At 43.3% G+C, this 25,714-nt stretch overlaps 1 protein-coding gene and 1 pseudogene across 1 annotated transcript in view; both read right to left on the reverse strand.

The window, feature by feature from the left end:
• Nucleotides 1–7,894, reverse strand: part of LOC121548052 (cadherin-related family member 1-like) — a 34,058-nt gene extending 26,164 nt beyond the window's left edge. Inside the window, exons 1-7 of the mRNA XM_045209720.1 lie at nt 7,774–7,894; nt 7,273–7,368; nt 5,351–5,496; nt 5,141–5,191; nt 4,909–4,998; nt 2,475–2,561; nt 41–151 (exon numbers count right to left, since the gene is read on the reverse strand). Of these exons, the coding sequence (XP_045065655.1) occupies nt 41–151; nt 2,475–2,561; nt 4,909–4,998; nt 5,141–5,191; nt 5,351–5,496; nt 7,273–7,368; nt 7,774–7,846 (654 nt within the window). The 5' untranslated portion in view covers nt 7,847–7,894. The remainder of the gene's footprint in view (nt 1–40; nt 152–2,474; nt 2,562–4,908; nt 4,999–5,140; nt 5,192–5,350; nt 5,497–7,272; nt 7,369–7,773) is intronic.
• Nucleotides 7,895–24,079: 16,185 nt separating this feature from the next.
• LOC121547771 overlaps nt 24,080–25,714 on the reverse strand; it is a 73,592-nt pseudogene continuing 71,957 nt past the window's right edge.

Genomic DNA, 25,714 nt, shown 5'->3' on the forward strand with positions numbered 1-25,714 from the left:
ATTGATGGATTGATTGACACATAGCTAGCCTACGTCTCACCTTGGCAACCACCGTCACAAAGTGTGTTGCTGTGGTCTCGTAGTCGAGCGTCTCGCCTGGTTTTATCCGCAGGACCCCACTGTGGCCGTCGATGGTGAACTTGGTAGTGCCCTGTGAACAGACTCAGGGTCATCAGTAAAAACCCTTAATTATGATCATGTAGACTGAGATCTAGACTTAACTAGATGTAACTAATCACACTATCCATTCAGTGACTAACATTCACACATCAAACATTCACACATCAAACCCAACCAATACCACATCACACATCAAACCAACCAATACCACTTCACACATCAAACATTCACACATCAAACCCAACCAATACCACTTCACACATCAAACCAACCAATACCATTTCACACATTAAACCAACCAATCCCACTTCAAACATCAAACCAACCAATACCACTTCACACATCAAACCAACCAATACCACTTCACACATCAAACCAACCAATACCACTTCACACATCAAACCAACCAATACCATTTCACACATTAAACCAACCAATACCACTTCACACATCAAACCAACCAATACCACTTCACACATCAAACCAACCAATACCACTTCACACATCAAACCAACCAATACCACTTCACACATCAAACCAACCAATACCACTTCACACATCAAACCAAGCCTAAAGATGGCTAAAACAACAAACACCAGACGACATATGAACAGTGCCAACTACTGTTTGCTTGCTGATGGCCAAAAGATACCCTAAGCTTCAGCTAAGCCCTCAATACCTTGCTGAAATGTAATTGAAATGTAATCCACTAAAGGGGCACCATTTCCTGCCTCCACTCTAGCGTAAAATTAGTCGCTTCCATCCTGTTCTTATCAAAGACATGCCCTTACCATCCATCTGGTCATTGTACACCGAACAAAAATATAAACGCAACATGCAACAATTTCAAAGATTTTACTGAGTTACAGTTCATATAAAGAAATACATTCATTAGGCCCTAATCTATGGATTTCACGACTGGGAATACAGTTATGCATCTGCTGGTCACAGATACTTTTTTTAGAAAAGGTAGGGGCGTGGATCAGAAAACCAGTCAGTATCTGGTGTGACCACCATTTGCCTCATGCAGCACGACACATCTCCTTCGCATAGAGTTGATCAGGCTGTTGATTGTGGCCTGTTGAATGTTGTCAAAACTCTGTTCACAACGTTGACATCAGCAAACCACTCGCCCACACGACGCCATACATGCTGTCTGTCATCTGAACGGTACAGTTGAAACCGGGATTAATCCGTTTAGAGCACACTTCTCCAGCATGCCAGTGACCATCGAAGGTCAGCATTTGCCCACTGAAGTCGGTTACGACGCCGAACTGCAGTCAGGTCAAGACCCTGGTAAGGAGGACGAGCACACAGATGAACTTCCCTGAGACGGTTTCTGACAGTTTGTGCCAGTTTCATCAGCTGTCCAGGTGGCTGGTCTCAGACAATCCCGCAGGTGAAGAAGCCGGATGTGGAGGTCCTGGGCTGGCGGCTGGCTAGCAGCAGACGACCACACCAGGTTCCATCCCTTTCAGCTACAAACAAGAAGAAGCGGCTCCAGTGGGCACACGATCACCAACACTGGACAATTAAGGCATGGAAAAACATCACCTGATCTGACGAATCAAGGTTCCTGTTGCGTCATGCTGATGGCAGAGTCAGGATTTGGCGTAAGCAGCATGAGTCCATGGCCCCATCCTGCCTGGTGTCAACGGTAAAGGCTGGTGGCGGTGGTGTAATGGTGTGGGGAAACACACTCCTGAAACACGTTAGTTCCCTTGATAACAATTGAGCAACATTTGAACGCCACATCTTGTAGAATCCATGCCCCAAAGAATTCAGGTTGTTCTGGAGGCAAAGGGGGGTCCGACCCGGTACTAGATGGGTGTACCTAATAAACTGGCCACTGAGTGTAAATTATATATACAGTATCTATATATATATATATATATATATATATTATCTACAGTATGACAATGGATCCCCCATATAGACTGAGTAACCTTTGATCTAACTCTGAACTCTCTGTCAGACCAGGACATTGTTCATTAGGGCAAACTGTCGCAAAATGTTTTACTACGTAAAGCAAAAATGTGCCTTCTTTTATTTGACAACTTCGGATAGTCAACTTCCTGTTTCAGTCCATTTTCTTCTATTTATGAGCCAGACCCAGGGGTGTGGACATTATCCCAGGGGTGTGGACATTATCCCAGGGGCGTGGACATTATCCCAGGGGCGTGGACATTATCCCAGGGGCGTGGACATTATCCCAGGGGCGTGAACATTATCCCAGGGGTGTGGACATTATCCCAGGGGCGTGGACATTATCCCAGTGGCGTGGACATTATCCCAGGGGCGTGGACATTATCCCAGGGGCAGGACATTATCCCAGGGGCGTGGACATTATCTACCTGTAAGTAGTAGGTGACACTGCCTCCAGAGCCCATATCTTTATCCACTGCTTGCACTCTGTAAATGCTGCTTCCAGCTGCGGTGTCCTGCAGACGACACAAACATCAGTGACATTAAGTGTAACATATTACCTGTGCGCTTATCTACTACTAGAACTCTGCCAGAGCTCTAACAACAGGAAGCGCTTATCTACTACTAGAACTCTGCCAGAGCTCTAACAACAGGAATACACAACAACAATCTTTACTTGCCGACATGTCATACAGGCCCCAGGGGGGTATCACTAAACACAAACAGTATGCCATATTGACATCTATCATTATCTTTAAACACATGATACCAATATTGACATCTATCATTATCTTTAAACACATGATACCAATATTGACATCTATCAACATCTTTAAACACATGATACCAATATTGACATCTATCATTATCTTTAAACACATGATACCAATATTGACATCTATCATTATCTTTAAACACATGATACCAATATTGACATCTATCATTATCTTTAAACACATGATACCAATATTGACATCTATCATTATCTTTAAACACATGATACCAATATTGACATCTATTATTATCTTTAAACATTATCTCTAAACACATGATAACAATATTGACATCTATCATAATCTTTAGGCATTATCTCTAAACACATGATATCAATATTGACATCTACAGTGGCTTGCGAAAGTATTCACCCCTCTTGGCATTTTGTTGCCTTACAACCTGGAATTAAAATTGATTTTGGGGGGGTTTTGTAACATTTTATTTACACAACATGCCTACCACTTTGAAGATGCAAATTATTTTTTCTTGTGAAACAAACAAGAAATAAGTCAAAAAAAATCTTGAGCGTGCATAACTATTCACCCCCCCCAAAGTCAATACTTTGTAGAGCCACCTTTTGCAGCAATTACAGCTGCATGTCTCTTGGGGTATGTCTCTATAAGCTTGGCACATCTAGCCACTGGGATTGTTGCCCATTCTTCAAGGAAAAAGTGCTCCAGCTCCTTCAAGTTGGATGGGTTCCACTGGTGTACAGCAATCTTTAAGTCATACCACAGATTCTCAATTGGATTGAGGTCTGGGCTTTGACTAGGCCATTCCAAGACATTTAAATGTTTCCCCTTAAACCACTCGAGCGTTGCTTTAGCAGTATGCTTAGGGTCATTGTCCTGCTGGAAGGTGAACCTCTGTCCCAGTCTCAAATCTCCGGAAGACTGAAACAGGTTTCCCTCAAGAATTTCCCTGTATTTAGCACCATCCATCATTCTTTCAATTCTGACCAGTTTCCCAGTCCCTGCAGATGAAAAACATCCCCACAGCATGATGCTGCCACCACCATCCTTCACTGTGGGGATTGTGTTCTCGGGGTGATGAGAGGTGTTGGGTTTGCGCCAGACATAGCGTTTTCCTTGAAGGCCAAAAAGCTAAATTTTTGTCTCATCTGACCAGAGTACCTTTTTCCATATGTTTGGGGAGTCTCCCACATGCCTTTTGGCGTACACCAAACGTGTTTGCTTATTTTTTTCTTTAGCAATGGCTTTTTTCTGGCCACCCTTCCGTAAAGCCCAGCTCTGTGGAGTGTACGGCTTAAAGTGGTCCTATGGACAGATACTCCAATCTCCGCTGTGGAGCTTTGCAGCTCCTTCAGGGTTATCTTTGGTCTCTTTGTTGCCTCTCTGATTAATGCCCTCCTTGCCTGGTCTGTGAGTTTTGGTGGACGGCCCTCTATTGGCAGGTTTGTTGTGGTGCCATATTCTTTCCATTTTTTAATAATGGATTTAATGGTGCTCCGTGGGATGTTCAAAGTTTCTGATATTTTTTTATAACCCAACCCTGATCTGTAGTTCTCCACAACTTTGTCCCTGACCTGTTTGGAGAGCTCCTTGGTCTTCATGATGCCGCTTGCTTGGTGGTGCCCCTTGCTTAGTGGTGTTGCAGACTCTGGGGCCTTTCAGAACAGGTGTATATATACTGAGATCATGTGACAGATCATGTGACACTTAGATTGCACACAGGTGGACTTTATTTAACTAATTAAGTGACTTCTGAAGGTAATTGGTTGCACCAGATCTTATTTAGGGGTTTCATAGCATACATATGAAACAAGTAATTTTTTTAAACAAGTAATTATTTTCATTTCACTTCACCAATTTGGACTATTTTGTGTATGTCCATTACATTAAATCCAAATAAAAATCAATTTAAATCACAGGTTGTAATGCAACAAAATAGGAAAAACGCCAAGGGGGATGATTACTTTTGCAAGGCACTGTATCATTATCTTTAAGCATTATCTCTAAACACATGATACCAATATTGACATCTATAATTACCTTTAAACATTATCTCTAAAGACATTTTAAACCAATGACAGAGCTGTCTTTATGGTGATGAGAGTTTAACACTGACCTCGGGGACGTCTACGGTGAAAGGCAGGTTCAGAAACTCTGGTTGCTCATCATTGGCATCGGTGACAAACACCTGTATGCTCTCGACAACCTAAAGGAAGGAACAAACAGATGACATCAGAATACAACAGCCCAGCTGAGAAGCTAGGTATGATTATTGTGTTAGTATATAGGCCTATACATGTGATGCATATTGATTTGACAACTAATGTTGTTGTCAAAGCTCAGCTCACCTTATTCCGACCATCTGTTATGCTAACAAAAGCTGAGATTTCACTTTGTTTCTGACAAAACAAAGAACACGTTGTTAACAGCACTCTAAACAACACTGGGGGTAATGATTGTCTCTGGTGACAGACTCACCAACACACACAATATTTGGTTCTGGGCTCCTGAGATTACTGGACATGTAGTGTTCTCAAATTTCCCTGCATTACGCTCACCTCTCTGTCTAGCTCCTGAATGAGAGTTATGTTTCCTGACGTGGGGTCCACTCTCAGGTATTCTTTGGTGCCCTTCTCAAAGGTCAGGCCAAACCACACGGCTTCCCCCTCTGGGTCGGTACCGTTTAGGATATATAGCTGTGTTCCTGTGGGGTCACAGACAGAGATAGTACCTGATTATGAAAGTGTTATGATTGTTTATGAATGTGTCATGAATGGTTATGAATGTGGTATGAATGGTAATTAATGTGGTATGAATGGTTATGAATGTAGTATGAATGCTTATGAATGTGTTATGAATGTGTTATGAATGGTTATGAATGTGTTATGAATGGTTATGAATGTGTTATGAATGTGTTATGAATGGTTATGAATGTAGTATGAATTCTTATGAATGTGTTATGAATGTGTTATGAATGGTTATGAATGTGTTATGAATGTGTTATGAATGGTTATGAATGTGTTATGAATGGTTATGAATGTGTTATGAATGTGTTATGAATGGTTATGAATGTGTTATGAATGTGTTATGAATGGTTATGAATGTGTTATGAATGGTTATGAATGTGTTATGAATGTGTTATGAATGTGTTATGAATGGTTATGAATGTGTTATGAATGTGTTATGAATGTGTTATGAATGGTTATGAATGTAGTATGAATTCTTATGAATGGTTATGAATGTGTTATGAATGGTTATGAATGTGTTATGAATGGTTATGAATGTGTTATGAATGTGTTATGAATGGTTATGAATGTGTTATGAATGGTTATGAATGTGTTATGAATTTACATTTACATTTACATTTAAATTTTAGTCATTTAGCAGACGCTCTTATCCAGAGCGACTTACATGAGCAATTAGGGTTAAGTGCCTTGCTTAAGGGCACATCGACAGATTTTTCACCTAGTCGGCTCGGGGATTAGAACCCGCAACCTTTCGGTTACTGGCACAACGCTCTTACCCACTAAGCTACCTGCCGCCCCATCAATGGTTATGAATGTGTTATGAATGGTTATGAATGTGTTATGAATGGTTATGAATGTGTTATGAATGGTTATGAATGCGGTATCAATGGTTATGAATGTGTTATGAATGGTTATGAATGTGTTATGGAGTCTATGTAGGTACCCTTCATATAGTAAAGAGTTACTGAATTTGGTTCAAACATTGCCTGTCAAGTACATGAAAGGCAACCCATATCTACAGTTGTACAGATGATAATCATAAGAAAGATGATCACACCATTAACCGGATCTAGACTTATAGTTAATCAGAAATATTAATTCTGAGATGTATATCATAGAAATAGAATCAAACTCATTACAGACCCATTGACTTGAAAGGGAATTCCCGTTCTAGTGATTCTATTTCTATGGTGTATTATTGTATTGTCAGATTGTTTGTCCTATTGTTGACAGCCACTCCTGCATCCCTTTTGTTTTCCTGGCTAAGCCTGTTAGCGTGGGTCCACCTCCTCTGCAGGGCGTCATGGTGATGCAGCTGAGGCTCAATGCTGCTCATGTGATCACTGATCAGTCTATCATTAGAAGACCTGGGTTCAAATACTATTTGAAGTCTTTCAGTCCTGGGTGCAAGTTATGGTTTTGCCCTAGCACTACACAACTGATTCAAATAACCAACTCATCATCAAGCCTTGATTATTTGAATCAGCTGTGTAGGGCAAAAAAACTAAACGTGCGCCCAGGGGGGGGGGGGCCAGCATTAAGCAAGCGCAATGTATTTGAAATGTTTTAAAATAGTATTTAAAACAGGTCTGATCATTAGCTACTGTATAACGCTGCTCTTGAAACACAAGATCCATCACAACCACATTGCAATTTTCGTAGAATTTAGCCACATTAAATTAAATAATTAATTAAATAATGATCGCATTTATATAATTGTTTACAACACTCACCGACTGGTGTGTCTTCTGAGATACTGAACAGAGCCATATTCCCATTGGTGCTGCTCGGTCCGTTGTCATAGAAATAGGGAGCGTAGTCAGTTTGCCCTGGTGGAGAAGAACAAATGAATCAAAAATGTAGAGTCAAATGTGTCATTTATGACGAGCAGCACTTTCTAGCGTGTTCACAAACACAAACAGGTAGATGACAGTTTAAAGAGAACAAGTATGCTCTATGTAGGGGACAGTCGACACATTATAACACACGCTTTCATAATCAATTCAATACTTCTAACACCTGTGGTCCTATCTATCTGAATATTCAATTACAATTATTGTACTCACTTCCAGGACGGTACAGTTCAATGTCAAAAAGAGGTCAATAAAATGGTATATCTTCCACACCACAAACACACACAGAGACACATGCAAGGGGATTATGAAGGAAAAAGAAGGTAAAGGAACTCCAGTGAAGTCCTAATATCACAACAGGACAGAGAAAATGAAACCTACCCAAAGAGGGAGGAAGAGTAACCAGGAAGAGGAAGAGAAAAATAAACGGACTCATTTTATTTTCGTTCTTCATCCTGATGACGAAGACGAAGACGGCTTGTCAGGATCCAGGCGTCGCGCTAGGTGGCTCAGCTCAGCGGAAGGGGCTGGAGCGGCTTCTCAGAGCGGTATTAATCCTCCACTCCTGTTCTTCACAGCCACAGCAGACATCTTAGACAGACCTACTGCTGCTCTCACCCCTACATGTGAGACTGTTCCCCACAGAGAGAGGCTAGAAGGTATCTAATGTAACCGACTGTTCCCCACAGAGAGAGGCTAGAAGGTATCTAATGTAACCGACTGTTCCCCACAGAGAGAGGCTAGAAGGTACCTAATGTAACCGACTGTTCCCCCACAGAGAGAGGCTAGAAGGTACCTAATGTAACCGACTGTTCCCCACAGAGAGAGGCTAGAAGGTATCTAATGTAACCGACTGTTCCCCACAGAGAGAGGCTAGAAGGTATCTAATGTAACCGACTGTTCCCCACAGAGAGAGGCTAGAAGGTATCTAATGTAACCGACTGTTCCCCACAGAGAGAGGCTAGAAGGTACCTAATGTAACCGACTGTTCCCCACAGAGAGAGGCTAGAAGGTATCTAATGTAACCGACTGTTCCCCACAGAGAGAGGCTAGAAGGTACCTAATGTAACCGACTGTTCCCCACAGAGAGAGGCTAGAAGGTACCTAATGTAACCGACTGTTCCCCACAGAGAGAGGCTAGAAGGTATCTAATGTAACCGACTGTTCCCCCACAGAGAGAGGCTAGAAGGTACCTAATGTAACCGACTGTTCCCCACATAGAGAGGCTAGAAGGTATCTAATGTAACCGACTGTTCCCCACAGAGAGAGGCTAGAAGGTACCTAATGTAACCGACTGTTCCCCACAGAGAGAGGCTAGAAGGTATCTAATGTAACCGACTGTTCCCCACAGAGAGAGGCTAGAAGGTATCTAATGTAACCGACTGTTCCCCACAGAGAGAGGCTAGAAGGTATCTAATGTAACCGACTGTTCCCCACTTAGAGAGGCTAGAAGGTATCTAATGTAACCGACTGTTCCCCACAGAGAGAGGCTAGAAGGTACCTAATGTAACCAACTGTTCCCCACAGAGAGAGGCTAGAAGGTACCTAATGTAACCAACTGTTCCCCACAGAGAGAGGCTAGAAGGTACCTAATGTAACCGACTGTTCCCCACAGAGAGAGGCTAGAAGGTATCTAATGTAACCGACTGTTCCCCACAGAGAGAGGCTAGAAGGTATCTAATGTAACCGACTGTTCCCCACTTAGAGAGGCTAGAAGGTATCTAATGTAACCGACTGTTCCCCACAGAGAGAGGCTAGAAGGTATCTAATGCAACCGACTGTTCCCCACAGAGAGAGGCTAGAAGGTACCTAATGTAACCGACTGTTCCCCACAGAGAGAGGCTAGAAGGTACCTAATGTAATCGACTGTTCCCCACAGAGAGAGGCTAGAAGGTACCTAATGTAACCGACTGTTCCCCACAGAGAGAGGCTAGAAGGTATCTAATGTAACCGACTGTTCCCCACAGAGAGAGGCTAGAAGGTACCTAATGTAACCGACTGTTCCCCACAGAGAGAGGCTAGAAGGTACCTAATGTAACCGACTGTTCCCCACAGAGAGAGGCTAGAAGGTATCTAATGTAACTGACTGTTCCCCACAGAGAGAGGCTAGAAGGTACCTAATGTAACCGACTGTTCCCCACAGAGAGAGGCTAGAAGGTATCTAATGTAACCGACTGTTCCCCACAGAGAGAGGCTAGAAGGTCCCTAATGTAACCGACTGTTCCCCACAGAGAGAGGCTAGAAGGTATCTAATGTAACCGACTGTTCCACACAGAGAGAGGCTAGAAGGTATCTAATGTAACCGACTGTTCCCCACAGAGAGAGGCTAGAAGGTACCTAATGTAACCGACTGTTCCCCACAGAGAGAGGCTAGAAGGTATCTAATGTAACCGACTGTTCCCCACAGAGAGAGGCTAGAAGGTATCTAATGTAACCGACTGTTCCCCACAGAGAGAGGCTAGAAGGTACCTAATGTAACCGACTGTTCCCCACAGAGAGAGGCTAGAAGGTACCTAATGTAACCGACTGTTCCCCACAGAGAGAGGCTAGAAGGTATCTAATGCAACCGACTGTTCCCCACAGAGAGAGGCTAGAAGGTACCTAATGTAACTAACTGTTCCCCACAGAGAGAGGCTAGAGGGTACCTAATGTAACCGACTGTTCCCCACAGAGAGAGGCTAGAAGGTACATAATGTAACCGAATGTTCCCCACAGAGAGAGGCTAGAAGGTACCTAATGTAACCGACTGTTCCCCACAGAGAGAGGCTAGAAGGTATCTAATGTAATTGACTGTTCCCCACAGAGAGAGGCTAGAAGGTACCTAATGTAACCGACTGTTCCCCACAGAGAGAGGCTAGAAGGTATCTAATGTAACCGACTGTTCCCCACAGAGAGAGGCTAGAAGGTATCTAATGTAACCGACTGTTCCCCACAGAGAGAGGCTAGAAGGTACCTAATGTAACCGACTGTTCCCCACAGAGAGAGGCTAGAAGGTATCTAATGTAACCGACTGTTCCCCACAGAGAGAGGCTAGAAGGTATCTAATGTAACCGACTGTTCCCCACAGAGAGAGGCTAGAAGGTATCTAATGTAACCGACTGTTCCCCACAGAGAGAGGCTAGAAGGTACCTAATGTAACCGACTGTTCCCCACAGAGAGAGGTTAGAAGGTATCTAATGTAATCGACTGTTCCCCACAGAGAGAGGCTAGAAGGTACCTAATGTAACCGACTGTTCCCCACAGAGAGAGGCTAGAAGGTATCTAATGTAACCGACTGTTCCCCACAGAGAGAGGCTAGAAGGTATCTAATGTAACCGACTGTTCCCCACAGAGAGAGGCTAGAAGGTACCTAATGTAACCGACTGTTCCCCACAGAGAGAGGCTAGAAGGTATCTAATGTAACCGACTGTTCCCCACAGAGAGAGGCTAGAAGGTACATAATGTAACTGACTGTTCCCCACAGAGAGAGGCTAGAAGGTACCTAATGTAACCGACTGTTCCCCACAGAGACTACCCACTGGGCACAGACGTCAGTTCAACGTCTAGTTTTGATTTGACATTTGGTTGAGTTATAAAACTAACGTGAATTCAACGTGAAATCAACAAAAAGTGTCACCCTGTCATTGGATTTAGGTTAAAAGTTGGGTGAAAAAAAGACCAAATTCCCTTACGTCAATGACTTTTTGCAAATCCGATCAGTTTTCCACGTTGATTCAACGTCATCACATAGATTTTCATTTTATTTAAATGACGTGGAAACAACATTGATTTAACCCGTTTTTGCCCAGTGTGTAGGAGATATCTCACAACATGATACAGTGCCTTCAGAAGGTAGTCATACCCCTTGACTTATTCCACATTTTGTTGTGTTACAGCCTGAATTCAAAATTGATTAAATAAATAAAACATCTCACCCATCTACACACAATACCCCATAATTACAAAGTGAAAACATGTTTTTAGAAACGTTAGCAAATGTATTGAAAACGAAATACAGAAATATCTCATTTACATAAGTGTTCACACCCCTGAGTAAATACATGTTAGAATCACCTTAGGCAGCAATTACAGCTGTGAGTCTTTCTGGGTAACTCTTTAAGAGCTTTGCACACCTGTATTGTGCAATATTTGCACAGTATTATTTTTAAAATTCTTCAAGCTCTGTCAAATTGGTTGTTGATCATAGCTAGACAGCCATTTTCAAGTCTTTTTAAGTCAAAACTGTAACTAGACCACTCAGGAACATTCAATGTCGTCTTGGTAAGCAACTCCAGTGTACATTTAGCCTTGTGTTTTAAGTTATTGTCCTGCTGAAAGGTGAATTTGTCTCCCAGTGTCTGTTGGAAAGCAGACTGAACCAAGTTTTCCTCTAGGATTTTGCCTGTGCTTAGCTATATTCCATAATTTTTATCCCAAAAAAAACTCCCTAGTCCTTGCCGATGACAAGCATACCCATAACATGATGCAGCCACCACCATGCTTGAAAATATGAAGAGTGGTACTCAGGGATTAGTTGTTTGGATTTGCCCCAAACTTAACGCTTTGTATTCAGGACATAAAGTTTATTTCTTTGCCATATACTTTGCAGTTTTACTTTAGTGCCTTGTTGCAAACAGGATGCATGTTTTTGAATATTTTCATTCTGTACAGGCTTCCTTCTTTTTTCGCTCTGTCATTTAGGTTATTATTGTGGAGTCAGTATAATGTTGTTGATCCATCCTCAGTTTTCTCCTATCACAGCCATTAAACTCAGTAACTGTTTTAAAGTCACCATTGGCCACATGGTGAAATCCCTGAACGGTTTCCTTCCTCTCCGGCAACTGAGTTAGGAAGAACGCCTGTATCTTTGTAGTGACTGGGTGTATTGATACACCGTCTGCTAAATGGCATATTATATTATATTATCAAAACTGTAATTAATAACTTCACCATGCTCAAAGGGATATTCAATGTCTGCTTTTTTTAATCCATCTACCAATAGGTGCCCTTCTTTCAAGGCATTGGAAAACCTCCCTGGTCTTTGTGGTGGAATCTTTGTTTGAAATTCACTGCTCGACTGAGGGACCTTAATTGTATGTGTTGGGTACAAAGATGAGGTATTCATTCAAAAATCATGTTAAACAATATTATTTTACACAGAGACCATGCAACTTATTATGTGACTTGTTAAGCACATTTTTACTCCTGAACTTATTTAGGCTTGCCATCACAAAGGGGTTGAATACTTATTGAGACATTTCAGCTTTTCATTTTTTATTAATTTGTAAAAAAATAAATATATATACATAATTCCACTTTGACATTATGGGGTATTGTGTGTAGGCCAGTGACACAAAATCTCAATTGAATCCATTTTAAATTCATGGTGTAACACAACAAAATGTGGAAAAAGTAAACGGGTGTGAATACTTTCTGAAGTACAGTGTTAAAACAATTTCTGAAAAAAGCTTAGAAAGAGCAGTGATACTATCAAGAGCAGTGATACTATCAAGAGCAGTGATACTATCAAGAGCAGTGATACCATCAAGAGCAGTGATACTATCAAGAGCAGTGATACTATCAAGAGCAGTGATACTACCAAGAGCAGTGATACTATCAAGAGCAGTGATACTATCAAGAGCAGTGATACTATCAAGAGCAGTGATACTACCAAGAGCAGTGATACTATCAAGAGCAGTGATACTATCAAGAGCAGTGATACTATCAAGAGCAGTGATACCATCAAGAGCAGTGATACCATCAAGAGCAGTGATACTATCAAGAGCAGTGATACTATCAAGAGCAGTGATACTACTAAGAGCAGTGATACTATCAAGAGCAGTGATACTATCAAGAGCAGTGATACTATCAAGAGCAGTGATACTATCAAGAGCAGTGATACTATCAAGAGCAGTGTGCAGGTTTCTTATTTTTTCCTCATCTTATTAAACTGTTACCATGGCACCTGCTAAAAAGATAGCTCAGATGTGCGAGTGCCTTTTGAATTTTAATACAATTTCTGAAATAACTGAGAAGATGTCCTTGGCCCCATGCAGCTGCCTGTGCCTCCCAAGCTCCACACACAGTGACCTGCAGTAGTTGACCTGTGGGATGGTTTGTAATATTAATCAACTCCTCATCAAGATGAAGTACAATTAATCTACCTTACTAATAAAACAAGTAAATTAAAGAGATAGATTTATGTTGCACAATATGCAAAGAGTTTATTTACATAACTGTTATAGTTTACCTTATTTCTCTATTCAGGAATGGCTAGGTTGAAGATATTCATTTTTATGTACAGTGCATTCGGAAAGTATTCAGACCCCTTCCCTTTTTCCACATTGTGTTACGTTACAGCCTTATTCTAAAATTGATTAAATAATTGTTTTCCTCATCGATCTACACACAATACCCCATAATGACAAAGCGAAAACAGTTTTTTTGAAAATGTGAAATACCTAATTTCATAAGTATTCAGACCCTTTGCTATGAGACTCGAAATTGAGCTCAGGTGCATCCTGTTTCCATTGATTATCCTTGAGATGTTTCTACAACTTGATTGGAGTCCACCTGTCATAAATTCAATTGATTGGATGTGATTTGGAAAGGCATACACCTGTCTATATAAGGTCCCACAGTTGACAGTGCATGTCAGAGCAAAAACCAAGCCATGAGGTCGAAGGAATTGTCTGTAGAGCTCCGAGACAGGATTGTGTCGAGGCACAGATCTGGGGTAGGGTACCCAAAAATGTCTGCAGCATTGAAGGTCCCCAAGAACACAGTGGCCTCCATCATTCTGAAATGGAAGAAGTTTGGAACCACCAAGACTCTTCCTAGAGCTGGCCGCCCGGCCAAACTGAGCAATCGGGGGAGAAGGACCTTGGTCAGGGAGGTGACCAAGAACCCGATTGTCACTCTGACAGAGCTCCACAGTTCCTCTGTGGATATAGGAGAACCTTCCAGAAGGACAACCATCTCTGCAGCACTCCAGCAATCAGGCCTTTATGGTAGAGTGGCCAGACGGAAGCCACTCCTCAGTAAAAGGCACATGACAGCCCGCTTGGAGTTTGCCAAAAGGCACCTAAAGGACTCTCAGTGAAGCATGGTGGTGACAGAATCATGCTGTGGGGATGTTTTTCAGCGGCAGGGACTGGGAGACTAGTCAGGATCGAGGGAAGGATGAACAGAGCAAAGTACAGAGAGATCTTTGATGAAAACCTGCTCTGGAGCGCTCAGGACCTCCGACTGGGGCGAAGGTTCACCTTCCAACAGGACAACGACCCTAAGCACACAGCCAAGACAACACAGGAGGGGCTTCGGGACAAGTCTCTGAATGTCCTTGAGTGGCCCAGCCAGAGCCCGGACTTGAACCCGATCTAACATCTCTGGAGAGACCTGAAAATAACTGTGCAGCGACGCTCCCCATCCAACCTGACAGAGCTTGAGAGGATCTGCATAGAAGAATGGGAGAAACTCCCCAAATACAGGTGTGCCAAGCTTGTCGCATCATACCCAAGAAGACTCGAGACTGTAATTGCTGCCAAAGGTGCTTCAACAAGGTACTGAGTAAAGGGTCTGAATACTTATGTAAATTTGATATTTCCGTTTTTTGTTTATTTTAAATTTGCACAAATTTCTAAAAACCTGTTTTTGCTTTGTCATTATGGGGTATTGTGTGTAGATTGATGAGGGGGAAAAAAACTATTTAATCAATTTTAGAATAAGGCTGTAATGTAACAAAATGTGGAAAAAGTCAAGGAGACTGAATACTTTCCGAATGCACTGTGTATAAAATATTTTTTATTAAACTCTGTATGAGTCATATGCTGGTTGACACCAGGTGGTGTGTAAGGTATGACTAAGTCTACGCCCCCAGGCTCTGGAAGGTGGATATTACAGTATGTTGACTGTGATGACTTACTCACTCAGACGTGCGGTCATGTGCGTTCCCTCCCTTCACACGTTTCAAAATAGGATGGGACGTTCTATGACCCGCTCACACAGAGTTTCAGGAAGCAGCCAGTCATAGACCTACAACGTTCTTCCCGAAAATATATTCAGTAACCATGAGCTTTTCTTTTTCAATTAAGGTATATGGATACAGTACTTAGTATTATATTTCAACATCACACTGAAACTAGAATTCAGTGCTATGTTAACCTTGTGTATGAATGGGGTCTAAGGCACTGCATCGCAGTGCTAGCTGTGCCACTAGAGATCCTGGTTCGAATCCAGGCTCTGTCGTAGCTGGCCGCGACCGGGAGACCCATGGGGCGGCGCACAATTGGCCCAGCGTCGTCCAGGGTAGGAGAGGGAATGGCCGGCAGGGATGTAGCTCAGTTGGTAGAGCATGGCGTTTGCAACGCCAGGGTTGTGGGTTCGATTCCCATGGGGGGCCAGTATGAAAAAAAAAAAAATATATATATATATATATATACTGTAAGTCGCTCTGGATAAGAGCGTCTGCTAAATGACGTAAATGTAAATGTAAAATATTCCCAACAAGCATGTACATTGAATAATAAAGCAATATCTGAATGACAGATTCTAGATTTTGAGAAAGTGAAAACCTACTGTACTGATGGTAAACATCCCCGGTTCCTGATTGGACTACGCTTGCTAGAGGAAGTATTCACTAGGCCAAAGGCATTAAGGCAGGTTTCACCTGTATGTCAATGGGTCTCTCTGAAAGACAGAGATAGAGAAAGCCCTGTGGGCCAGGTCAGTGGCAGAGCTAAACAGTCCTTGCTCTGGACCTTACTCAGTAGTCTGTTACTAGGGTGATCTACTGCCATACCCTACTGATCTCAGTAGTCTGTTACTAGGGTGATCTACTGCCATACCCTACTGATCTCAGTAGTCTGTTACTAGGCTGGTCTACTGCCATACCCTACTGATCTCAGTAGTCTGTTACTAGGGTGGTCTACTGCCATACCCTACTGATCTCAGTAGTCTGTTACTAGGGTGGTCTACTGCCATACCCTACTGATCTCAGTAGTCTGTTACTAGGGTGATCTACTGCCATACCCTACTGATCTCAGTAGTCTGTTACTAGGGTGGTCTACTGCCATACCCTACTGATCTCAGTAGTCTGTTACTAGGGTGGTCTACTGCCATACCCTACTGATCTCAGTAGTCTGTTACTAGGGTGGTCTACTGCCATACCCTACTGATCTCAGTAGTCTGTTACTAGGGAGGTCTACTGCCATACCCTACTGATCTCAGTAGTCTGTTACTAGGGAGGTCTACTGCCATACCCTACTGATCTCAGTAGTCTGTTACTAGGGTGATCTACTGCCATACCCTACTGATCTCAGTAGTCTGTTACTAGGGAGGTCTACTGCCACACCCTACTGATCTCAGTAGTCTGTTACTAGGGAGGTCTACTGCCATACCCTACTGATCTCAGTAGTCTGTTACTAGGCTGGTCTACTGCCATACCCTACTGATCTCAGTAGTCTGTTACTAGGGCTGGTCTACTGCCATACCCTACTGATCTCAGTAGTCTGTTACTAGGGTGGTCTACTGCCATACCCTACTGATCTCAGTAGTCTGTTACTAGGGTGGTCTACTGCCATACCCTACTGATCTCAGTAGTCTGTTACTAGGCTGGTCTACTGCCATACCCTACTGATCTCAGTAGTCTGTTACTAGGGTGGTCTACTGCCATACCCTACTGATCTCAGTAGTCTGTTACTAGGGTGGTCTACTGCCATACCCTACTGATCTCAGTAGTCTGTTACTAGGGTGGTCTACTGCCATACCCTACTGATCTCAGTAGTCTGTTACTAGGGTGGTCTACTGCCATACCCTACTGATCTCAGTAGTCTGTTACTAGGCTGGTCTACTGCCATACCCTACTGATCTCAGTAGTCTGTTACTAGGGTGGTCTACTGCCATACCCTACTGATCTCAGTAGTCTGTTACTAGGCTGGTCTACTGCCATACCCTACTGATCTCAGTAGTCTGTTACTAGGGTGGTCTACTGCCATACCCTACTGATCTCAGTAGTCTGTTACTAGGGAGGTCTACTGCCATACCCTACTGATCTCAGTAGTCTGTTACTAGGGTGGTCTACTGCCATACCCTACTGATCTCAGTAGTCTGTTACTAGGGAGGTCTACTGCCATACCCTACTGATCTCAGTAGTCTGTTACTAGGGTGGTCTACTGCCATACCCTACTGATCTCAGTAGTCTGTTACTAGGGTGGTCTACTGCCATACCCTACTGATCTCAGTAGTCTGTTACTAGGGTGGTCTACTGCCATACCCTACTGATCTCAGTAGTCTGTTACTAGGGTGGTCTACTGCCATACCCTACTGATCTCAGTAGTCTGTTACTAGGGTGGTCTACTGCCATACCCTACTGATCTCAGTAGTCTGTTACTAGGGTGGTCTACTGCCATACCCTACTGATCTCAGTAGTCTGTTACTAGGGAGGTCTACTGCCATACCCTACTGATCTCAGTAGTCTGTTACTAGGGCTGGTCTACTGCCATACCCTACTGATCTCAGTAGTCTGTTACTAGGGAGGTCTACTGCCATACCCTACTGATCTCAGTAGTCTGTTACTAGGGAGGGTCTACTGCCATACCCTACTGATCTCAGTAGTCTGTTACTAGGGTGGTATACTGCCATACCCTACTGATCTCAGTAGTCTGTTACTAGGGAGGTCTACTGCCATACCCTACTGATCTCAGTAGTCTGTTACTAGGGAGGTCTACTGCCATACCCTACTGATCTCAGTAGTCTGTTACTAGGGTGGTCTACTGCCATACCCTACTGATCTCAGTAGTCTGTTACTAGGGTGGTCTACTGCCATACCCTACTGATCTCAGTAGTCTGTTACTAGGGTGGTCTACTGCCATACCCTACTGATCTCAGTAGTCTGTTACTAGGGAGGTCTACTGCCATACCCTACTGATCTCAGTAGTCTGTTACTAGGGTGGTCTACTGCCATACCCTACTGATCTCAGTAGTCTGTTACTAGGGAGGTCTACTGAACTCTAAAAGGTTGTATAGGCCTTTCCACCCTCACTTGACAGACAGACAGACAGAGAGACAGAGACAGACAGACAGACAGACAGACAGACAGACAGACAGACAGACAGACAGACAGACAGACAATGCCATGTATAAGGCAGGGTAGGGCATTAGAGACCCCTATGATCCTGGCTGGGCTATGTAGACAGGATCCTTGAAAAGGTTGTATGTCCACCTCCACTTGATGGACACCACTTTGTTTCAGAGCAACAATATAATCTACTGTATGCAGATGTTTTGATGTTTTCAAGAATACAAACTTTAACAGTATCATACGCCATGTGTTGATTGGGATTCAAGTGAAGACATTGGCCCCCACTAGTGGTGAACCTATCTGAAACGTAATAACAGATTGAGGTAACAGATGTCGACAGCAGTCGTGAGGAGACGCTCATCTGGCGTTGTAACCATCTGTAAGCCTAACATTTCTATATGTACAGATATCGAGCATATCCCGTAAAATCATACCATATCATAATGTACATATCATGATAAATAGTATTTGCTGTGATTTAAAAGATTAAAAAGTCGACCCAAGCAGCCGCTGCAGGCAAATGTAGGCCTATCAGTTTTTTCTAATAAAGCACCTGGCTAGTTACAGATGTTAACAGCTGTTGCTAGTGCCCTGGTTTTGAGGTTTCATTTTTAGAGGAACAGAGTGGGGCGGCCATGGGCAGATGGCTGACAAGAGGATTATCTGACTAAGCCTTTTGTCATCTAGTGCTAGTAGCTACGCATGTTGTCTATGGAGAAATGCAAGGTGGACGGACCCCTCCTGCCTGTTCTGTCCACAGTGCTGTCTAGACCCACTGGGGCTCAGTAGTTCAGGAACCGGGGTTACTGAAAGGACAGCAGATAAAGATACAGGCAGACAAGGTCCAGATTATATTTTCAATTACTAGGATTCAATTGTCGGGAAAGTGTTTAATACCTATTCTCAATACTGCCTCCAGTGGCTTGCGAAAGTATTCCCCCCAACCTGGAATTAAAATGGATTTTGGGGAGGTTTGTATAATTTGATTTACACAACATGCCTACCACTTTGAAGACGTAAAATGTTTTTTATTGTGAAACAAACTAGAAATAACACAAAAAAAAACAGAAAACTTGAGCCTGTAGCTCAGCTGGTAGAGCACGGCGCTTGTAACGCCAAGGTAGTGGGTTCGATCCCCGGGACCACCCATACACAAAAAATGTATGCACGCATGACTGTAAGTCGCTTTGGATAAAAGCGTCTGCTAAATGGCTTATTATTATTATTATTATAACTATTCACCCCCCCAAAGTCAATACTTTGTAGAGCCACCTTTTTAGGCAATTACAGCTGCAAGTCTCTTGGGGTATGTCTCTATAAGCTTGGCACATCTAGCCACTGGGATTTTTGCCCATTCTTCAAGGCAAAACTGCTCCAGCTCCTTCAAGTTGGATGGGTTCCGCTTGTGTACAGCAATCTTTAAGTCATACCACAGATTCTCAATTGCATTGAGGTCTGGGCTTTGACTAGGCCATTCCAAGACATTTAAATGTTTCCCCTTAAACCACTCGAGTGTTGCTTTAGCAGTATGCTTAGGGTCATTGTCCTGCTGAAGACTGAAACAGGTTTCCCTCAAGAATTTCCCTGTATTTAGCGCCATCCATCTTTCCTTCAATTCTGACCAGTCTCCCAGTCCCTGCCGATGAAAAACATCCCCACAGCATGATGCTGCCACAACCATGCTTCACTGTGGGGATGGTGTTCTTGGGGTGATGAGAGGTGTTGGGTTTGCGCCAGACATAGCGTTTTCCTTGATGGCCAAAAAGCTGAAATTTAGTCTCATCTGACCAGAGTACCTTTTTCCATTTGTTTGGGGAGTCTCCCACATGGCTTTTGGCGAACACCAAACGTGTTTGCTTATTTTTTTCTTTAAGCAATGGCTTTTTTCTGGCCACTCTTCCGTAAAGCCCAGCTCTGTGGAGTGTACGGCTTAAAGTGGTCCTATGGACAGATACTCCAATTTCGCTGTGGAGCTTTGCAGCTCCTTCAGGGTTATCTTTGGTCTCTTTGTTGCCTCTCTGATTAATACCCTCCTTGCCTGGTCCGTGAGATGTGGTGGGCGGCCCTCTCTTGGCAAGTTTGTTGTGGTGCCATATTCTTTCCATTTGTTAATAATGGATTTAATGGTGCTCCGTAGGATGTTTAAAGTTTCTGATATTTTTTTATAACCCAACCCTGATCTGTACTTCATCCACAACTTTGTCCTTGACCAGTTTCGAGAGCACCACTTTTCCGTTATATATTTTTTGGAATTTTTTGAAACAAGTTATTTTTTTCATTTCACTTCACCAATTTGTAAAATTTTGTGTATGTCCACTAAATGAAATACAAATACAAATCAATGTGGCTATAGATACTTTTGTACCTGTTTCCTCCAGCATCTTCACAAGGTCCTTTGCTGTTGTTCTGGGATTGATTTGCACTTTTCGCACCAAAGTATGTTCATCTCTAGGAGACAGAACGCGTCTCCTTCCTGAGCGTGATGGCTGCGTGGTCCCATGGTGTTTATACTTGCATACTATTGTTTGTACAGATGAACGTGGTACCTTCATGCGTTTGGAAATTGCTCCCAAGGATGAACCAGACTTGTGGAGGTCTATAAAAAAACGTCTGAGGTCTTGGCTGATTTCTTTTGATTTTCCCATGATGTCAAGCGAGTTTGAAGGTAGGCCTTTGAAGGTAGGCCAAGAGAGTTTGAAGGTAGGCCTTTAAATACATCCACAGGTACACATCCAATTGACTCAAATGTAGCTCAGTTGGTAGAGCATGGCGCTTGCAACGCAAGGGTTGTGGGTTCGTTTCCCACGGGTGGCCAGTATGAAAAATGTATTCACTCACTAATTGTAAGTCGCTCTGGATAAGAGCGTCTGCGAAATGACTAAAATGTCAATTGGATCACTAAAAAAGACAACTTTAATTAGCCTATCAGAAGCTTCTAAAGCCATGACATAATTTTCCAAGCTGTTTAAATGCACAGTCAACTTAGTGTATGTAAACGTCTGACCCACTGGAATTGTGATACAGTGAATTATAAGTGAAATAATCTGTCTGTAAACAATCGTTGGAAAAATGACTTGTGTCATGCACAAAGTAGATGTCCTAACCGACTTGCCAAAACTATAGTTTGTTAACAAGAAATTTGTGGAGTGGTTGAAAAACGAGTTTTAATGACTCCAACCTTAGTGTATGTAAACTTCCAACTTCAACTGTATATGTTGGGTATAATGTGTATATTTGTTGTATATACAGGTTACAGTTGTAAAATAAACATACTGTAGGTCTCAATATGTCTTCCCTGTTAAAAGAAAGGTTAAAATAAAATACAGTGCTGTGAAAAAGTATTTGCCCCCTTTCTAATTTTCTCTACATTTGCATATTTGTGATACTGAATGTTATCAGATCTTCAACCAAAACCTAATATTAGATAAAGGGAACATAAGTGAACAATTAACACAACAATTACATATTTATTTCATAAACAAAGTTATGCAACACCCATTCTCCTGTAGAATTCTCTGATACAGAGCAGAATTCATGGTTCCTTCTATTAAGGCAAGTCGTCCAGGTCCTGAGGCAGCAAAGCATCCCCAAACCATCACACCACCACCACCATGCTTGACCTTTGGTATGATGTTCTTACTGTGGAATGCAGTGTTTGGTTTTCGCCAGGCATTACTGGAACCATGTCGTCCAAAAAGTTATACTTTTGAATCATCTGTCCATAGAATGTTCTTCCAAGAGTCTTGATGATCATCCAGGTGCTTTTTGGCAAACTTGAGTCAATGTTTTGGACGAGATGGGTCCCATTATGTCTGGCGAAAACCAAACACTGCATTCCACAGTAAGAACATCATACCAAAGGTCAAGCCTGGTGGTGGTGGTACCAGTATAGTTAGCCTAGCGCTCCCTCCTCTCTGCTAGTACAGTTAGCCTAGCGCTCCCTCCTCTCTGCCAGTACAGCTAGCCTAGCGCTCCCTCCTCTCTGCCAGAACAGCTAGCCTAGCGCTCCCTCCTCTCTGCCAGAACAGAACAGCTAGCCTAGCGCTCCCTCCTCTCTGCCAGTACAGTTAGCCTAGCGCTCCCTTCTCTCTGCCAGTACAGCTAGCCTAGCGCTCCATCTACTCTGCCAGAACAGTATAGCTAGCCTAGCGCTCCTTTCTACCAAACAGACTGGGTAAATAAACACAGCAGAACCAGAATGGAGCTTGTTACCTCATGCCGTTTGGCAATCCCCTGTAGCTCAATTAGTAGAGCATGGCGCTTGCAACGCCAGGGTTGTGGGTTCATTTCCCACAGGGGGCTAGTATGAAAATGTATCCACTAACTGTAAGTCGCTCTGGATAAGAGCGTCTGCTAAATGACTAAAATGTAAATGTTTGATGTGCCGTTTGTCTGTTCAAATTTGCTTCTAGCGAAAAACATGGTTAGTGACCTAATAATGTCTTCTAAACTGAGCACATGTGGGAGGGTTGGAAAGGATGGAGTGGGACTTCTGAGGCAAAATAAAGTCATCCATATTTTTTATTTTTATATGCTGGTAGGGACTCAAGGCCCTATGAGCAGACTGGTGTGCGTTCCAAATGGTACCCTATTCCTTATTGGGCCCTGGTCAAATGTAGTGCACTACAAAGAGAATAGGGTACCATTTGGATGCGACCTGGACCATTCCTGAGGTGGGCTGAGATGCTGAATCAACAATTCGGCGGGAAAGTAAAGGGATGGAAGAAGGAAAACTCTGCTAAACAAACGTCACTCTATTCATCTGGGTCACAGACAGACAGACAGACAGAGAGACAGACAAGACAGGCAGGAGGACAGACAGACAGGAGGACAGACAAGACAGGCAGGAGGACAGGCAGACAGACAGGCAGGAGGACAGACAGACAGGAGGACAGGAAGGCAGACAGACAGAGAGACAGACAGGCAGACAGACAGGAGGACAGACAGACAGACGGTGAGAAGAAGAAAGATGTGGAAAAGATGAAAACATATCATTCCTGGGGAACCAGGAACTACTTCCAGAACTTGATCAGATGGACCAAGTGATTTGTTGTTGAATGTAATAAATGAAGACTGAGGCAGCGTCCAAAATGGCACCCTATTCCCCGTAGAGAAGCAGAGAAAGATCTCAACTGCAACCAGAGGGAACTACAGAAGAAGGGTGCTATTTTAGGGAGTTACTAAATTAACTTCCAGGAAAATAGTACTGTACATCAATGGAGGCTTTATAGTTGTTCATTGAAGTTGACAGATACAAGATGGATCCAATACAGACAGACAGTAATCAAACAAACAAACCCAACGATCAACTCACTAAACATTACGACATGTCTGATCTGCATTGACCATCACCAGCGACCTTTTCCAGACAGGCATTCTTAATTACAGCAGGCTAAATAAAACATTTACATTTTAGTCATTTAGCAGACGCTCTTATCCAGAGCGACTTACAGTTAGCGCATACATTATTTTATCGAACCCACAACCCCTGGCGTTGCAAACCCATGCTCTACCAACTGAGCTACATCCCCTAAACAAATGAATTTAAAATGAATCAATCCAGTTCAAACATAATAGGGTTGGCACTGGCAGAACATTTCGGTCATAGAGACATTTTGTCTGATGTTATGATGAGGACTTCTTTAAAATGTTTGAAGTGTATTTCCTGCCTTCTCCTCCAAATGACTGTATTGAATCCATAGACTGTCAAATAAACAATAAAACATTTGTAAACTTCTATTTGTGCACAAACATGTGTGCATTACAAAAATAACAGTGACTCAAGTCACTTGCACTCCAATAGTCCGCATTAATTAAGTAATAATGCTCTGCTTTCACCTATCCAGTCCTTTCAGATAGAAAGGGGGCCAAGGTAACGTGGTAGAGGCCAGCGAGGAACCAGCCCCTGGTGTTGCACCTCTCAGCTGAGTTTGGGTCCTTTTGACTGATGGCCATCAAAGCGTTTGTACTTGCCCCGACCTGGTGTGTGCTTGCCCCGACCTGGTGTGTGCTTGCCCCGACCTGGTGTGTACTTGCCCCGACCTGGTGTGTACTTGCCCCGACCTGGTGTGTGCTTGCCCCGACCTGGTGTGTACTTGCCCCGACCTGGTGTGTGCTTGCCCCGACCTGGTGTGTGCTTGCCCCGACCTGGTGTGTACTTGCCCCGACCTGGTGTGTGCTTGCCCCGACCTGGTGTGTACTTGCCCCGACCTGGTGTGTGCTTGCCCGACCTGGTGTGTGCTTGCCCCGACCTGGTGTGTACTTGCCCCCGACCTGGTGTGTGCTTGCCCCGACCTGGTGTGTGCTTGCTCCGACCTGGTGTGTGCTTGCCCGACCTGGTGTGTGCTTGCCCCGACCTGGTGTGTGCTTGCCCGACCTGTGTGTGCTTGCCCCGACCTGGTGTGTACTTGCCCCGACCTGGTGTGTGCTGGGGGGCACGACCTGGCGTGCCCTTTGACCCCCCCCCCCCTCCTCAGGTTCCCACAGGGCGTTCCTGAGGAAGCGAGACGCTGCTGCTTTGTCCAGACGGGCCACTTTCTTCCTGTCAGTGATCTCCTTCACACGGTTCATATACGTCCTGATCCTCTCCTACAGTCAGGTGACAAGAAAATAAAGCACTTAGAAATAACCTTATGATTAAAAAAATATTACATATGTCACTTAGCAGCAGGGATGGGCACGGTTATTCGAACAGACGTTCGTATTCTTTGTTCTTTTTTTATCATAGGCCTATTTTAACGCTTTGTCTAAAATAAATACAATTATCTATGTGACATTGCTACACACAAGGATATACCATGACATTTAAAATTCTTAATTCAATTAATTTATCAGTGTAGTTTTAATTACGTGCCCCCCATAAAAAGACCAATCAAAGTGGCACTTTCTACAGTCAGTGGCTCAGCAACGTGGGAGATCTCTAATCAACGCAAAATGGAAATAAAATTACGTAATGAAGTTAGTTAAATGAGAAGGAGCCGGCTGCAACAACGAGCAACCATCCGGTAGGCTGCTGTTTCATCTGAACGGAGTTGTTGTAGACAAGGACAAGGAGAGTAGGAAAACAGCCTCAATTAGCCTCGGTCGCTAGCTAGCTGGCTAACGTAGCTGGCTAACGTAGCTGGCTATATTCTTTACATCAATTTGATGCAGTCAAGACAGGCACTACCAGACGAGATGATAGATACAGGGCTCTACGTTCACGTGTGCACCCAAGTTGAAAAATGTAGGCGCACACAGAGAAATGTAGGAGCACAATTACAA

Source organism: Coregonus clupeaformis, chromosome 31, assembly GCF_020615455.1.
Source record: "Coregonus clupeaformis isolate EN_2021a chromosome 31, ASM2061545v1, whole genome shotgun sequence".
In the NCBI taxonomy this organism is placed as follows: Eukaryota; Metazoa; Chordata; class Actinopteri; order Salmoniformes; family Salmonidae; genus Coregonus; species Coregonus clupeaformis.